Source organism: Ornithorhynchus anatinus, chromosome 2 (assembly GCF_004115215.2).
Source record: "Ornithorhynchus anatinus isolate Pmale09 chromosome 2, mOrnAna1.pri.v4, whole genome shotgun sequence".
Taxonomy (NCBI): Eukaryota; Metazoa; Chordata; class Mammalia; order Monotremata; family Ornithorhynchidae; genus Ornithorhynchus; species Ornithorhynchus anatinus.
Window position 1 is genome coordinate 41,931,502 of NC_041729.1, and position 17,678 is coordinate 41,949,179.

Genomic DNA, 17,678 nt, shown 5'->3' on the forward strand with positions numbered 1-17,678 from the left:
CAAAGCTGGGACTCACCCCCATCCAGCTCTCTTGACCCCGAGCCCCGTGCTGGCAATTTTATAGGGATTTCCTTGGCATTAGAATTCATTAGGGAGCTGAGGGGTTGACGCAGTCAGTTCCTTATGTTCTCTTACCCTAATGTGTTGGAGAGGTGGAGGGAAGATAAGGGTGATGGGGGCAATTCAGGGATGGAACAGGGCAAATTTGGCTGCCCAGTGAATTGGAGATGGTATGTGTGTCTCTTTGGCTGCCTCTACCACCCAGGTACAGAAAGACTAACCGGTCAAGACATAAAGTCGGGGATGAATCTCTGGAAAACTCAGCGTCATCCCCTGACCACCTGGTTCTGGATCACCCCCCCTGCCTCCTCTCCAGTCCCGAGAACCCCACAAAGGCCAAGATGGTTAGCTCTGAGGCTGGGGTCAGTCCTAAACAGACCTGAGGGTCCAAGGCAGGGAGGAGTTTAGGGGACTGACCCAGGCCCTCCTTCGGAGGAACCCCAAATCCCAGATTGGATTTAGGCCTGGAGCTGGGCCTGTGCCCCTGGAATGGGCTGAAATTGACCCAGCCTCTAGGGCACTGGGTGAGGGTGGAGACACCACGCCAGCTCCTAGTCAGGAGTGGATAGTCCATCCCCTAACCAGCTCTGCTCAGGCCCGCGGGACAGCGTGTGCTAACTGAGGCTGAGGCCTCATCGTGAAAGTAGCTTCCGGGGTGATGTCCAAGTCAGAGTGCCTGGTGCCGGGTGGAGGCTGGAAGGTGAACCTCTGCAGAAGACTGGTGAAGAAAAGGAACAGCTCCATCTTGGCCAAACTCTCCCCAACACAAACCCGGCGTCCTGAAAGGTGAGACAAGGAAACTGAGCTTGTTCTTGCACTGATGTATCAAGCTACATTATAGGTAGCTCTGGAAATGATATGTAAATGCATTGCACAATAATAATAATAATGGTATTTATTAAATGCTTACTATGTGCCAGGCACCACACTAAGTGCTGGGGTGGATGCAAGCAAATTGGGTTGAACACAGTCCCTGTCCCATGTGGGACTCGATCTCGTTCCCCATTTTACACATGAGGTGACTGAGGCACAGAGAAGTGAAGTTCATCCATTCAGTCATATTTATTGATCACTTACTGGGTGCAAAGTTCTGTACTAAGTGCTTGGTAAAGTGAAGTGACTTGCCTAAGGTCACACAGCAGATAAGTGGTGAAGCTGGGATTAGAACCCATGACCTTCTGACTCCCAGCCCTGTGCTCTATCCTCCACTCTGTGCTGCTTCTAATGCTTACACATGTTCTAAAGGAGATCAACTAAACGTGACCTATTTGGATCTAAAATTCACCGGCTGCTGACAGCCTGCTAGCACCCGAAACTAGTTTTCCCTACTTTGTCTCCTTTTACAAGCTTTCAGCTGAGCAGTATCCTGTGGCCTGGACATAAATCTACCATGAAAGGCTTATATTAGGGGTTAGGAGTGAGCAGTGGATCCCGTGAAAAGATTGCCTGGCTCATTACCTGTGGAGAAGGGCAAAAAAGCCTCCTTCTTAACAAAGTTCCCTTCAGCATCCAGAAAGTGGTTTGGGTTAAACACATTTGGTGTCTCCCACTGGGACTTGTCGAGCAGCACGGAGGTGAGCAGAGGGATGACTGGAGTGCCCTAGAGAGAGGAAAATATTGTTATTGGACAAGGTCTTGTTTTATGCTGTTGAGTCATCTCCAACCCATAGTGACTCCATCGACACATCTCTCCCAAAATGCCCAATCTCCATCTGCAATTGCTCTGGTAACATAGCCGCAGAGTTTTCCTCGTAAAAATACAGAAGTGGTTTACCATTGCCTTCTTCCACACAATAAACTTGAGTTTCTGCCCTCTACTCTCTCCCATGCCGCTGCTGCCCAGCTCAGCTGAGTTTTGACTTGTAGCAGGTTGCCTTCCACTCGCTAGCCACTGGCCAAGCTAAGAATGGAATGGGTAGGACTCTGCTTGACTCTCCCTCCCATATCCGAGACTGGTAGAGTACTGGAAACTCTCTGGTTGAGATCCTGAGAGGGGATCAAACAAGGTGCTGTACCAGATATGCATATATCTTCTTTTCATCTACTCCATAACAATAATTATGGTATTCACTAAGTGTTTTTTATTAGGCGCCAAATACTGGGCTAACCACTGATCCTCCCGACCTCCCAAGCTGCCCATGCAGACTCCCACAGCCCTCCTTACAACACAAATAATCCAGGGCCCTTTCTCAGCCCAAGCCTCCTGAACAACTGCATGGAAAGCCCTTGGGCCTGAGAGTCAAAGGATATGGGTTCTAATTCTAACTCCGTCACTTGTCTGCTGAGTGATCCTGGGCAAGTCACTTAACTTCTCTCTGCCTCAGTTTCCTTCATGATAAAATGGGGATTCAATAACTGTTCTCTGTCTTACTTAAGCTATGAGCCCTATGTGGGTCAGGGAATGTGTCTGACCTGATTGATCTGGGTCTTTGTTAACACTTAGAACAGTATTTGACATATAGTAAGTGCTTAACAAGTACCATAAAAAAACCATAAAAAAGCCCTTCTTGGTCCCCTGCCTGTCATCCACAGTCCTGAGTGTGAAGACCAGATGAGGCATGAGCTGGATTGAACTAAAGTAACTTTGAGGGAATTATTGAAGAAAAACACATTTACTAGAATGAGGCATGTAGTGAGCATGACCAGACATCCCATTGTGGATTGGACAGGTACACCAGGCTCCCATCTTCATGTCCTAGAAGGTCTCTGGGTCCGGGTCCTGCTTTCAGCTGGGCTGATAAAATGGGGCATGAGACTCTGGGAAATGCCATAACTGGATCAGATCATGGGAAGCAGCATGGCCTAGTGGCAAGAGCACAAGCTTGGGAGTCAGAGGACCTGGGTTCTAATCCCAACTCCACCACTTGTCTGCTGTGTGACCTTGGGCAAGTCACTTAACTTCTCTGTGCCTCAGTTAGCTCATCTGTAAAATGGGGACTGAGACTGTGAGCCCCATGTGAGACAGGGACTGTGTCCAACCTGATCACCTTGTATCTATCCCAGTGCTTAGAACAGTGCTTGACACATAGCAAGTGCTTAACAAATACTATTATAATTATTATTATTGTTGTTCTTGTTGGTATTATCATTGGTTCTCCAGCCCAGAACTCTGTCTCTAACATTGACCACAGGTTGCTTGCAGGAGAATGTGATGGTTGCCCTCCTAATATGGGGATGGAACACTTTTTCTAATTGTGCTAGAAACTCCATGGAAAAACCCGAGAAGCACCAGTTCTATTGTGATAACAGAAGGCAGCAGATTGGTGAGTTACCCCTTTTCTTCCTCTCAGCTACATCTCCCCTCCTCCTCTCTCCCCTTCTTTCCCCTTCCACCTCTCACCCTCTCTTTTCTTTGCTTCTCTCCTGTTTCTGCCCTTCACCATTTTCAGCACCACCTACCCAAGCTTAGACTGCTAAAAATCCAGTGTGTTTGGGGATCAGCTCATTTCTTTTGAAAACATGAAGCCCTAAATCCTAGTCAAGCCTGGGAGGTCACTGTTTCTAGCCTATCTGGATCTCCTGGCCAAGCCCCAGACCCACCGGTCCTTTCTGAAAGGGGTTACCTTGGGAAGGAAGAAATCTCGGAAATGGATATCGACAGATAGGCAGTGCGGGACGTGGGGAAGGAGGGTGACAAATCTCTGGATTTCGTGGATCACAGCGTTGGTGAATGGAAGGTCTTTATGATCTTCATACCTGGGCAGGCGGCCCGATGAGAGAACTTGGCCAATCTCCTCCTGAACTTTTGCTAAAAGAAAGAAAAGTGAGTATTTTTTACCCATTACTCTGCTTGCCTCATTCTGCCCAATGGTGACAGATGGGTCTTATCCAAACTAAAATATGTTGTGTGCATGCGTGTGTGTATGTGTGTGTCCGTCCAATTCATCTTCTGAACCTCTGTATGAGAAATAAACCCTGTTCTTACCCTTCACACAGTTTGGAGGCGCTGGCTTATCTCAAGGGGAAATTCCTTCATACACTGCAAGAGGGAGTTAGGTTAGTCCCTGAAATTAGAAAGGATGGAAACCCCATCCCTGGGAAGATTCTTTCTAATCTGGGATGGGTTAGAGGCTTTCCCACCTGAAAAGAGGGTCTCAGACTAGATGACCTGAAAAGAGCTATTCCGATCATAGAGTCTTAGGCATCTGTGAATGGAAGCTCTAGGGATTGGGTGTACAGCTTCACTTTCCTGACAAAGGAGAGCAACCCAGAGAAAGATTGAGAAGCGGTCGTAACCTAGTGGAAAGGTCATGGGTCTGGGAGCCAGAGGACCTGGGTTCTAATCCTGCTACACCACTTATCTGTTATGTAACCGTGGATAAGTCATTTAACTTCTCTCTGCCTCATTTACCTCATATGTAAATTGGGATTTAAGGCTGTGATCTCCACGTAGGACATGGACTGCGTCCAACCTGATTATCTTTTATCTACACCAGCACTCAGTGCAGCGCCCGGCACATAGTAAGCACTTAACAGATATCATTTAAAAAAAACGAAGATTTACCCTGAATCTTGGGATATTTCATCATGAGCAGGATAGCCCACTGCAAGGTGGTGGATGTTGTCTCTGTCCCGGCCATCACCAGATCGAGGACGGAGGCCACTATATTTGCATCGTGAAATAGAGTCTCCTTGTTCATCTCCTTCAAATGCACATAGTGTAGATTAGGGTTATCAGGAGGAAACAGGTAAGATGGTCTTCTCCAAATTGGGACCTGAGGGTGGTTGGTGATCCCCAGGTTCCTAGTGGTCCTTATACACCTTTCTCTGCATCCCTCTCTCCTCCCTGGCCTATGTTTTGAGTTACTGTGCCCTGCAGGGAAAGCCTACTGAGAAGACCAGCTATTCATAGCCTGCAGAGAAGAGGGTGTGTACATTCTTAGACACAAGGAGCCCCTCAACACTGATTAGGAAATGCCACCCTGACTAGGGACAAAAGATAATTGTAACACCAAGTTCAAAAATCCAGGGTCTAGATATTGCTTAAATAGATTTCAGATCAGTAGAACTGTTACTGGGACTGAGAATGAAATACAGAAAAAAATAGATACACAGCATGGTATTTTTTTAAAAAAAGAAAAATTGAGCTGTGTACAGTATATTATTTACTTATGAAACAATATCAATTTTTAGGTAATAGCTCACTTGTTCATCTTCTGAAACCATAAAGTACTTGTCCCCATACTCAAGTCCCAGAAGAAACCAGTCAGTGGTATTGATTGGGCCTCAGTCTGTTTTTAAAGATGGGGAACCTGGGCTAGCATTGGTCCCCGTGGGGTGGAGGAAATGGCTTCCCTAGGCCCTGGAGGCCTGGAGCTCTCTGGTATGGTCTTGTCCCAGTCCCAATGTGGGCTCAGTGCTGAGCCCAACTGTTACCAACCATCAAGGGGTGTGACTGAGGCTGGTCCAGGGCTTCTGCCCAATATGGAACGTAGTTAGTACAGTACCTTGCACACAGTAAGTGCTCAATACATAATACGACCGATAGAAGCCATAATGATACTCTCCGGTGGCATTCTGCATGCTTGGTTGGGAAACACAAGGCACATGCTTAAGAGAGCCAGCAGGTGATGGCAGACAAGATGCACGTCTCAACTGTAAGTTCGTTGTGGGCAGGGATGTGTCTACCAACTCTGTTGTGTTGTACTTTCCCAAGCACTTAGTACACTGCTCCTCACACAGTAAGCTTTCAGTAAATGCCACTGATGGATTGATTGAACTGTGAACTGTCACACCCCTTAAATCTGGATCAAGTGTGCTTTGGGGCTTGCCATAGTAAATGTAGTAGTAACACAGTAGTAGAAATAGTATTTATTAAGCACTTACTGAGCGCAGAGCACTGTATTTAAGTGCTGCTTGTCAGCTGTGTGACTTTGGGAAAGTCACTTAACTTCTCTGTGCCTCAGTTCCCTCAACTATCAATTGGGGATTAAGGCTGTGAGCCCCACAGGGGACAACCTGATCACCTTGTATGCTCCCCAGTGCTTAAAACAGTACTTTGCACATAGTAAATGCTTAACAAATGCCATCGTCATTATTAAGTACTGTGAAAGAATACACAGACTATTTCCCAACTGTGAAATAAATTCTTGTCCTTCAGGGACGTATTTATTAAGTGCTTACTGTGTGCAGAGCACTATACTAAGTTTTGGGAAATAATGAACAAGTGGGAATTTAGAAATGGTCCCTGTCCCTTGGGAGTCCTCTCCCTTGGAGCTGCTGTTGGGCTCTATTGATCCATGGAGTCATGGGGATGATCCCACTGGGTCAGTCTGGGGTCATCTGAAGTGATGAGAAGTGACATGGCATAGCGGATACTGCACGGGTCTGGAAATCAGAAGGTCATGGGTTCTAATGCTGGCTTCTCCACTTCTCTGCTCTGTGACCTTGGGCAAGTCACTTCACATCTCTGTACCTCAGTTTTCTCATCTGTAAAATGGGGTGTGAGATTGTGAGCCCCACGTGGGACAGGGCCTGCATCCAACCCAATTTGCTTGTATCCACCCCAGCACTTAGTACAGAGCCTGGCATAAAGTAAGCCCTTAACAAAAACCATACTTCTACTACTAATTATTATAATATTAACTAACTATTAATAATAGTAATTATTATTAGAGAAGCAGCGTGGCTCAGTGGAAAGAGCATGGGCTTTGGAGTCAGAGGTCATGGGTTTGAATCCCGGCTCTGCCACTTGTCAGCTGTGTGACTGTGGACAAGTCACGACTTCTCTGTGCCTCAGTTACCTCATCTGTAAAATGGCGATTAAGACTGTGAGCCCCACGTGGGACAACCTGATTCCCCTGTGTCTCCCCCAGCACTTAGAACAGTGCTCTCCACATAGTAAGCGCTTAACAAATACCAACATCATTATTATTATTATTATTATTATTATTACTACTAGTTGGGGGCTGATACTAAGTGATCTCAAGCATCTCTGCAACCCCCTTCTTGGAGACTGACCTCCTGAACCTAGCATGTCCTTCAGGAAAGCCCAAACGCTATCTGGGTGAACCAGCCTCAGACCTGGGCATTCTGGAAAAATCAAGGCTCTCCCATAGGTGTAGAAATTGCAAAGAGATTGAAATACCGCTTCTTGCTTTTGGATGAGTGCATCGATGTAGCTCTGCACATTGCCCCGGTCTGTCTGTTGCCTACTCATCTTCATGTAATGCCTTAAGATGACTCGAACCTCTTCAATTTTAACCAGTATCATCTTAGGTGATTTGAGCAGGAATCCCAGGAAGGGGTAGAAATTAAATAGCTAGGTGAAAGTAAAAATGTGATAGGTTAAATACACAGGAGAAATGAATATGGTCAGACGTCTGCCTTACGCTGGTTGAGGTAGTAGAATATTTTAGTTTTATCCCTTTGGGTACACACATTTTTTAAGAAAAAATGCTCAAATACTCAGAAATGCACAGTGAGAAGGTTAGCATCAGAGGAGTGGAGTGTGCGGGCTGGGATTTGGAAGGTGAAAAGGGAGGTGAGGTAGGAGGGGGCAAGGTGATGGAGAGCTTTGAAGCCAGTAGTGAGGAGTTTTTGCTTCATGCAAAGGTTGTTAGGCAACCACTGGAGATTTTGGAGGAGGGGAGTGACATGCCCAGAGTTTCTGTAGAACGATAATCCGGTCAGCATAGTGTAGTATAGACTGAAGTGGAGAGAGACAGGAGGTTGGGAGATCAGAAAGGAGGCTGATGCAGTAATCCAGTCAGGATATGATGAGTGACTGTACTAACAGGTAGCAGGGGCCACTATATTATTAATAGTAATCAGTAATTAATGACAATTAATGACAATTCAATTCTGCTATCTGAATACTAGAACTATAAGGGTCAGGGAAGCCCAAGAACAGACAGAAAGGTTGGCAACAGAATGCTGAGAGCAGGGAGCAGCAGACACCCTGATTAATAAATAGTCTAAAACAGATCAAATTGAAAAGAGAGGTTGACATAACAAACTTAGCAACAAAAACATTCTGGCCACGTATGTGTCACCAAGGGGCAGGGGAATCATGCTCAGTCAGCATTAGGCTTGAAAGTGCTTAGTACAGTGCTCTGCACAAAGGAAGCACTCAATAAATCTGGGAATGTAGCAGACACAGCCCAAGTCATTGACAGGAGCCCACTGTGGGTGCAATGGGGCTTGGAGTGTCAGCTACAGTACCTGCCCAAAGGGGCACAAGTTGCAAGTCTGGGAACTTTCTGAATGCATCCACTATTTACATCATTGGGAAATTGGAGCCGAAAGCACAGGGGTGGTATTTTAGAATTTTGTTGGTAGGATGGCACCTCTGACCCTTGACCTGAGAAACCGCATTGACCTCTGGGACTGGGTTCTCTGCCACTGCTGCCGAACTTCCTCAGTTCCAGAGCAGCTCACAGTCCCAGTTTGGGATGGGTTTTCCAGTCTGTGACAGAATTGGCAGCTGCATTATTGCAAAGGGCACATAAAAATGATACCTGAGGGATTTGTTAAGTGTTTTCTCTGTGCCAAGCACTGTTGTAAGCCCAGGGGAAGATACAGTGCAATCAGATCAGAGACAATCCTTGTCCCACATGAGACTCACAGTCGAAGATGAAGAGAACAGATATATAATCCCAATTTTACAGATGGGGAAACTGAGGCACAGAGAAGTGATTTACCACAGGTCTCACAGCAGGCAAGTGGCAGAGATGAGACTACTACTAATAATGATGGTGGTATTTGTTAAGCACTTACAGTGAGCCAGGAACCATTCTAAACACTGGGGTAGATACAAGATAATCAGGTTGGACACAATCCCTGCCTCACAGTGGGCTCATGGTCTTAATTTAATCCCCATTCTACATATGAGGGAACCGAGGCTCAGAGAAGTTAAGTTATTTGCCCAAGGTCACACAGCAGACAAGTGGTGGAGCCAGGATTAAAACCCATGACCTTCTGACTCCCAGTCCAGAGCTAGGTCTCTTGATTCTCGGTCTTGTGCTCTTGCCATGCTGACACATCAGTTGCTCTAACCCTTAAGGCAGCGGAAACTGCCTTAAAAACCTTAAGAAACCCTTAAGCCAGCTTTAGAACTTCAGTTGAATGTGGCTGAGCATCATGTTACCCAGCAAAGCAAATTTAATGAAGTGAGTGAAATATCTTTTTTCTCTGAATATAGAAAAGGCATAGAAAATATGTTCTGCAACAGCATTTAAAAGTCCTATGTGAATGTCAATATCTTTCTGGTAGCAAGGATAAAATTGACCTTTAGATCTAATGAAAAACAACTGTGTCTTCTAATGTTTTTGTGGTACAAAGTGGACAAGGTAATAAAATTCAGTTGAATGGAAATCCTTACTCACTTGTAAGATAGGAGACCCAAGGAGAACCATAATTTCATCTATTAGCCTGAGCAAAGTGACAAAAGTTGGATCCTGATAATCGAACCGCTCTCCAAACAGCAGCGTGAAGGTGACGTTGGTTGGAGCCTTGTTGAACAATTTTAACCTGAAAGGTTCCCCTGCAGAACAAGCAGAAACTTAGCTTGGGAACAAATCAGCAAATCCCACCATAGTATAGGCCAGGTAGGTTAGCTCTGAGGAATGAAAGATGAATATTAAGATTCTCCATCTTCACCTTTGAATGATTCCAGCAATTCTACCAGGCAGTGAAACTCCTCAATAATCTTCTCCTCCATTGAATGTTTGCCCATGCCAAGTTTATGCATGCTGGAAATAGTAAATTTTCGTGTGGTTTTCCATAACTCCCCCGAAGAGAAAAAGATACCTAAGGAGTGAAGTTGTAAATGTGGATTTAGACCTTGAATGTCCTAAAGATTCTCTACCTTAATCTGGCTACTGCAGATGATAGTGATGTAGAATTATTGGGAGCTGGTCTATTTAGGAAACTGAGTACTGATTGCTCATCTCATTGCAGGTAATGGGAGGCCTAGCCAAGGAACTAATACCGAGGTATATTATTAAAATGATCTCAGAAGTACAGTCAGGATGAAACCTGATAGACCGATCCCGCCCCCAGGCTGACAAGCCTTCAATAATAGCAATATCATCATCGTTATCAACAAATATTTCTTGTGTCACTATGTGTATAATGCTGTACTAACCCTTTAAAGAAGAACTAGAGGCTACCCTCAAGGACCTAAAATTTTCATGGACTTATGCTTTCCAGGACCTCTTGGTTGGACTGAGGAGAGGGAAGCTGAAGAAAGAGAGAGAGGTAAGTGTCACCCAATTTATGGGGGTTTTAGGAGAGCCAGGCAAAGTCTGGGGAAGGGAACACTGAAGTAGGAGCCCCCAAACCAGGAGCAGTTGAGAGACTAAGTTTAACTGGTTTGGGGAAGAGGAAGAGGGGAAGGAAAAGGCAGGACCCAGGCTCTTCTGTTGATTTTAATGGAAGTTCCATCATCATCAGCATCATCACCATCCCTCATCATTATCACCATCCCCACCATAGCACCCTACAAACAGAGCTCACTGAAACCAACACCAGTTATGTACATATCCATGATTGTATTTATTTTTATTAATGTCTGTCTCCCCCTCTACACTGTATGATTGTTGTGGGCAAGGAATTTAAGTCAGTCTAAAATAGCTCCTTCCAGGAACCAAAGTATGCCAGAGAGCAGGGAATGTATCTTTATTGATGAATTATAATAATAATAATGGTATTTGTTAAGCATTTACTATGTGTCAAGTACTGTCCCAAGTGCTGGGGCAGATAGAGGGTAATCAGGTTGGACACAGTCCCTGACCCACATGGGGCTCACAGTCTTAATCCCCATTTTACAGATGAAGTAACTGAGGCACAGAGAAGTTAAGTGACTTGCCCACGGTCACATAGCAAACAAGTGCCTCTCTTGAGTAACTCTCAAGTGACTCTCCCAAGTATTTAGTTCAGTGCTCTGCACATGGTAAGGGCTCAATAAATATGATCAACTGACTAGAGAGAACTCCAGTCACGTTCAACTGTCTCGCCCCTCTTTTACGTTGGTGTCCCAGGGGTGGTCTTGCTTTCTCTTCCTCCTGCCTCCCTCTTGTTTCCCCTTCCTTTTCCACTGCTTCCCCACCTCACCATTTGAAAAATATTAGTTAAGGAAAGCTTATCATTCAAAGAACACCTTGTCTTGTCTTACACTGTCGAGTCTTCTATGACACATAGCGACTCCATGGACACATCTCTCCCAGAATGCCCCACTCTCCACCTGCAATCATTCTGATAGTGTATACCTAGAGTTTTCTTTGTAAAAATATGGAAATGGTTTACCACTGTCTTCTTCCACGCAGTAAACATGAGTTTCCACCTCGACTCTCTCCCGTGCCATCAAAGAACATCAGGTTCACCAAAATTAGCACTGTCCTTTCCCACATTTCTGTCTGGTGCAGAAATGCTTAGAATTTCCCAAGAAATTACCCTGGCCCAGCATAATTACTTTAGGTCCTTGGAAAGTGTACACATTTTTATGTGCATGACTGAACAAAACAAGAATGCTTCCTGAGATATCAGACTGGCCTGACTTAAAGTCACTTAATGGAGACTAAAGTGCCCCAAAAAGCATGATGACAAAATTTCTGGCCAAATGATTAAATACTGATAACTTTTCCCCAGTGCCGGTACCGTGTCCATGCTGGATCTGGTAGAATATTGGAATTGGTGGTCGGTCTGCAAACTCATCGGCAAAGTTTACCAATGCTTCCTTCACAGCCTCATAGCCAGTAAGCACTACCATCTTCTTTAGTCCAAACTGGACAGTGAACACTGGGCCATACTTTTCTGAAATCTGGAAAAGAGGTAGAGTTGGGATATCAGAAGTGGAAGGAGAAATTTACTGGACTGGAATTTCATTGTATAAATAAAATAACATGTATATGGAATAATAATAATAATTGTGGTATTTGTTAAGTGTTGACTTTGTGCTAGGCACTGTTCTACGCACTGGGGTAGAAACAAGCTAATCAGGATGGACACAGTCCCTGTCCCACATTGGGCTCAGAGTCTTAATCCCCATTTTAGAGATAAGGTAAATGGGGCACAGAGAAGGGAAGTGACTTGCCCAAGGTCACACAGCAGACAAGTGGCAGAGCCGGGTTGTATATATAAATGAATGTTTATGAATATTAGAATGCATCCAGAAGGATTTGATTAACATACCATCCCTCTTCTTAGGCTTCTCAGCCACTTCCTCCTGAAAAGAAAGTAATTAGCTCCATGATCTGCTTCAAGTCAAGCTAACAGGAAACTGTCAATCCTTATGTGTAAAATATTCTCTAGTATTCTCTAAAAATATATATACATTCCAAGGACCTGAAGTAATTAAGCTGGGCCAGGGGGATTTCTTGGGAAATTCTAAGCATTTCTGTACCAGACAGAAATGTTGGAGAGGACGATGCTAATTCTGGTGGACCTGATGTTCTTTGACAGCATGGGAAAAAGTCAAGGGCGGAGACTAAAGTTTACCAGGAGGAAGAAGACAATGGTAACTTTACTCTGCCTTAGGCTAAATGTCAGTTCATAACACTTTGCTGATGCTGAAAAGTGGTTCACAATCATGTGCCTGTTTTCCTAGGTATATGCTCACCTTGTAAGCTCCTTGTGGGCAGGGAATGTGTCTACCAATTCTGTTGTGCTGTACTCTCAGTGAGTCAGTCAATTATATTTATTGAGTGCTTACTGTATGCAGAACACTCTACTAAGCACTGGGGAGAGTACATTATAACAATATAACAGACACATTTCCTGCCCACAATGAACTTACAGTCTAGAGGGGAAGACAGACATTAATGTAAATAAGCAAAATTACAGATATGTACATAAGTGCTCTGGGGCTGTGAGGAGGGATGAATAAAGAGAGCAAGTTAGGGTGACACAGAAGGGAGTGAAAGAGGAAAGGAGGGCTTAGTCAGGAAAGACCTTTTGGAGGAGATGTGACTTCAGTAAGGCTTTGAAGATGGGGACGCCAATTATCTGTCGGTTATGAAGAGGGAGTGTGTTCCAGGCCAGAGGCAGGATGTGGGTGAGAGGTTGGAGGTGAGATAGACAAGATAGAGGTACAGTGAGAAGGTTAGCATTAGAGGAGCAAAATATGCTGGCTGGGCTGTAGGAGGTTAGCATTAGAGGAGCAAAATATGCTGGCTGGGCTGTAGGAGGAGCGGGCAAGGTGATGGAATGCTTTGTATACTTTGTACATCACTCTCCAGTCAGTAAGCGCTCATTAAATACCACTGATTGATTGATTATAGAATGACCATTTGAGTGATCAAAGAACTTTTAATGATGATTTCGGCCTCTTTAGGTGAAAGACTCTCTCAGGAAGACAGAGTCAGCTTCCAGATCCCTTGCTGCAGCCTCAGGCCGGGCTGCATAAAATAGTTTGAGCGGAACTGGATTGGTTCCACAGCCCTGCCTTACTCGTCATGGGGGAAAGGTCTGACAAGGCCCTTCCAATTCCTACCCAGTTGGTCATAGGGGGTACACTGAAAAAATTTTCAGTAGTTGCCATGGATTAGGTCTACACACTTTTGCGTGGTCTAAAAATGATATACAAAAAAATCTTGATATTGATCTCTGCATTTTTTCATTATCTGATCGGCTGTAAAGATCATGTCTGCTGTGTGCCATCACAGTTCTGGGAAGAAATGGTTAATGGTGGCCTTCAGTAGCTGGTCCAAGAGGATGCTGACTAGGATCTTGTCAGCAGTAGTGAACAGTGAGATCCCACAAACTTGGCTTTCTTTTTGAAGATGGTGATAACTCTGGCATCCTTGGTGTCCTGTGGCCTTTTTTATAGTATTTGTTAAGGCCTTATTCTTTGCCATGCACTGTATTAAGCACTATGATACATAAAAACTAGTCAGACTTGACTCAGCCCATGTCCCACATGGGGCTCAAAGTCTTGAACCTCATTTTACAGTTGAGATAATTGAGGCAGAGATAAGTGAAGTGACTTGTTCAAGGTCACAGTAGACAAGTGGTGGAGCCGGGATTAGATCCCAGGTCCTTTTGACTCCCAGGCCATGTTGCTTCTCATTCCTCAGAGTTCCATGTGTGGAGGAAAAGTTTATGAAGGCCACTAAATTGAAAGTCCCCTTCCTAGATAATAATAATAATGATAATAATAATGGTATTTGTTATGCACTTACTATTTACCAAGCACTATTCTAAGCACTGTAGATACAAGTTGATCAGGTTGGACACAGTCCCTGACCCACATGGGGTTCATACTCTTAACCTCATTTTACTGATGAGGTAACTGAAACACGGAGAAATTAAGTGACTTACCCAAGGTCACATAGCAGACATGTGGCAGAACAGGATTAGAACCCAAGTCTTTCTGACTCCCAGAGCCCATGCTCTATCCACTAAGCTATGCTGCTTGAAATCTGGGGATTTTTTTATGGCTTTAACTGCAATAGAAAGACACCATCAAGTACTGGGAAAAGAACCACATCTTTGCCTGTGGGCAGGCAAATTATTCTTTGCAGAGCATCAGCGTTGATGGTTGTAGAAGTTTTTTTGCTATCTCAGGCAGCTCCATTTTACGTCTTTGATGAGAGGCTGGGGGCATTTTTCCCAGACTAGAAGGCTATCAAGAACAAATCAAGAAGGCTATCTACTGCCAATACAATGTCAAAACTCAGAGCAAACTTCAGGTCTATCGAACAACTGTGATAGTCAACCTTCTTTCTGGCTAGGACACCTACTATAGGTGCCAAAGCCATCTAAGGGTGCCATTTAATCCCAACTCTATTGATTTTACTTTTCCAGGCACTTAGTACAGGGCTCTGCACACAGTAAGTGCTTAACAAATATCACCGATTGATTGATTGATTGATCAAACTGCTAACAAGAGCACATGAGGTCCTGGAATGCAGTCATCACAACTCCTCTTTGCTAGATGGGGTATGTGAAGAAAATGGATGAGACAACTGGATACCTGAACGATTTGTTCTAGGATGAGCGGAAATGGGGTAGAGGTGGATAAATGAAACATTTTACAGACATGATGAAGCAAGATGCTAAATAATAATAATGTGCCAAGCACTGTTCTAAGTACTGGGGTCGATACAAGATAATTGGGTTGGACACAGTCCCTGTCCCACAGGGTGCTCACAGTCTTAATCCCCATTTTACAGATGAGGGAATGGAGGCTCTGAGAAGTTAAGTGACTTGCCCAAAGTCACACAGCAGGCATGTAACAGAGCTGGGATTAGAATCCAGGACTTCTGACTCCTAGGCCTGTGCACTTTTCACTAGGCCACACACTTTCTCTGCTGCGGCAAAGCACTGGGCAGTTAGAAGTCAGTTTCAGATAAGCGCTTAGTACAGTGCTCTGCACACAGTAAGCACTCAGTAAATACGATTGAATGAATACAAGTCAGCCCTGAAGAGAGCAATCAGAAATGGAGGAACTGTCTTGGAACAGGGACTTCAGGAAGATTGTGCCTCCAAGACGAGAAACAGAGCCAGCCATTATGGGTAACCAGTGCAAAAATGACATAGGAGTTATCTGTACAAGCATCTCAGCAATATATTTTATCAGTCACACCTGCACGTACACACACATACACAGGTACAATCATGCTCTCAGCACTGTCATCTTGGAACCCAAAGAACAGCTATATGCGTGTAAGGAGGTATCACAGAGTCATGTGAAATGCACAGTAAAATCAGATGCAGAGAAACAGCATGACCTAGTGGAAAGAGCATGGGCCTGGGAGTCAGAGGACCTGAGTTCTAATCTCAGTTCTGCCAATCCCTTGCCGTGTGACCTTGGGCAAGTCACTTAACTTCTTGGTGTGCAATTGTAAAATGGGGATTAAATACCTGTTCTCCCTCCTACTTAGACTGTGAGCCCCATGTGGGACAGGGACTGTGTCCAACTTGATGGGTTTGTATCTATCCTAGCATTTTGAGCAGGGCTTAGCACATAGTAAGCCCCCCCCCCCAAATACCATGAAGAAAACCAGCTGTATGACCAGTTCCTGCTGAGTGACATTAGCAAGTTTGTCCTGAAAATGGAGAAACAGAAGCAAAGAGGGTTAAGAATCCCATTCTAGTATCTTTAAACCAGCCAAGACCAGAAGCCCTCTCTGCAGTGTCCTCCTTGGTCCTGTGTCCCAGCAGGGCCCCTACTGCTAAGAAACCCAGAGAAGGTTTTGGTTTCAGTTGAAAAACGTCCCCCCGCCTTAGGGGAATCTGTAATGCGAGTGGGCTCAGAGGGCCTAGGGGCTTCGTCCCCAAGTCTAGGGGGAGTTTGCTGCTGGGAGTAACCTCAGCAGGTCTAGGGACACCATCTCCCAGACTAAGGGGAGTCTACGACTGTAAGCGGCTGCAGTGGGCACAGGGACACTAGTCTAGGAGAACTCTGATGGTTTGAGTGGTCTCAGCGGGCCAAGGTCATTATCCCTTATCCTAGAGGGAGTCTCCCACTGTGTGCAGCCTCAGTGGGCCTAGGAACACCCTCCCGCAACCTAGTGGGAGTCTTTTTATGTGAGCGGCCTCAGTGGGCTTAGAGACACTCCCCGCTCTGTACACTTCCACTGCAGTCACCTCTGTGAGGTTGTGATGGAAGTTGGAGAGCTTAAAATCAGCCCAAATCCCAAAGCATGAATTAGAAATTCCTGCCAATTGGTGGGAACCCTCCTGCAAGGATTTCTGTCCTACCTTCATCAGAGACTTGTCCTGCCTCCTCCAATCCAGCAAATGCAGATTTCCGATGAGGGGGAGAGGCTGGGGCCCAGGTGGGAGTTTAAAAATTGACCTTCCAGATTGGGTTGAAAAGTGTCTCAACACCCAAAATGCCAGGACCCCAAGCAGGAAAACCACAACAGGATCAGAAAGGAGTCGGATGAACAGATTCATGTTCTGCACAGACAGGTGTGAGCCGAGAAGCCAGAGTGGTTGTCGTTCAAGCTGCCCTTGTGAGCAGGGTTTATATTTGTTCTTCGAGAATGCCAAAAGCACTCCACCCTCTTTGCTCACCTCTGAGAATGTGGAATAAGCAGTTTGCAAAATACAACCAGGAGCAAAAGGGTTTAAAGTTTCAAAGGTGGTATGTGGGTGAATAAGTGGCTGAATGGAGGAAATGTTTGTTAGAGCTAAGACAGAGCATGGACACTGGATGCCTGAGAAGAAAAGATAATTGGTACTTGAATGAAAACAGCCCTGTTGCAATTTCCCATTAGTGCTTCCAGGAAAGAAATGAATTAAGTATTCCTGTTTTTCATTTATGATGAAAGGTTCATTTAGCAGATTAATCTCATCTTGTCAAATTATAAAAATCTGGTCATTAGCCAAGTACCTTTAGACTTTTTAGATCATTCAATCGATCAATCAGTAATGTTTACAGAGCACTTATCCTTGGCAGGTACTAGGTACTTGGGGGAATACACAACAAGTTTATGGATAAAAATATCTTGATTTTATGAATTATCCAGAAGTCTGTCTTTTGAATTTATACCAGTGTAGAATAGGGACCCTAAGATGCTTAATTGAATGCCAAACAAATCTGTTCACCCCCAAAGCTTTACTTCGCTATTTCTCAAGCTCCACAATTGTTCCAGGACCTCTTAATGGCCCAGGAAAGTTCTGTTTTGTGTAATAGCAATATCATTAAGAAAAACGGTTTTACTAACTGC

General features: G+C 44.8%; 1 protein-coding gene and 1 non-coding gene across 2 annotated transcripts; both read right to left on the reverse strand.

The window, feature by feature from the left end:
- Window positions 1-651: 651 nt before the first annotated feature.
- Window positions 652-16,902, reverse strand: LOC100080778 (cytochrome P450 2W1). The gene is made up of 9 exons (XM_029058447.1): window positions 16,705-16,902; window positions 11,659-11,821; window positions 9,661-9,810; window positions 9,387-9,544; window positions 7,148-7,321; window positions 4,565-4,700; window positions 3,624-3,808; window positions 1,519-1,660; window positions 652-839 (listed from the first exon to the last, which is right to left on the reverse strand). The coding sequence occupies exons 1-9, from the start codon at window positions 16,900-16,902 to the stop codon at window positions 652-654; spliced, it is 1,494 nt and encodes a 497-aa protein (XP_028914280.1).
- LOC114809827 lies at window positions 1,919-2,056 on the reverse strand. The gene has a single exon (XR_003757602.1). It is a non-coding gene; the product is annotated as a small nucleolar RNA SNORA7 (small nucleolar RNA).
- Window positions 16,903-17,678: the final 776 nt, after the last annotated feature.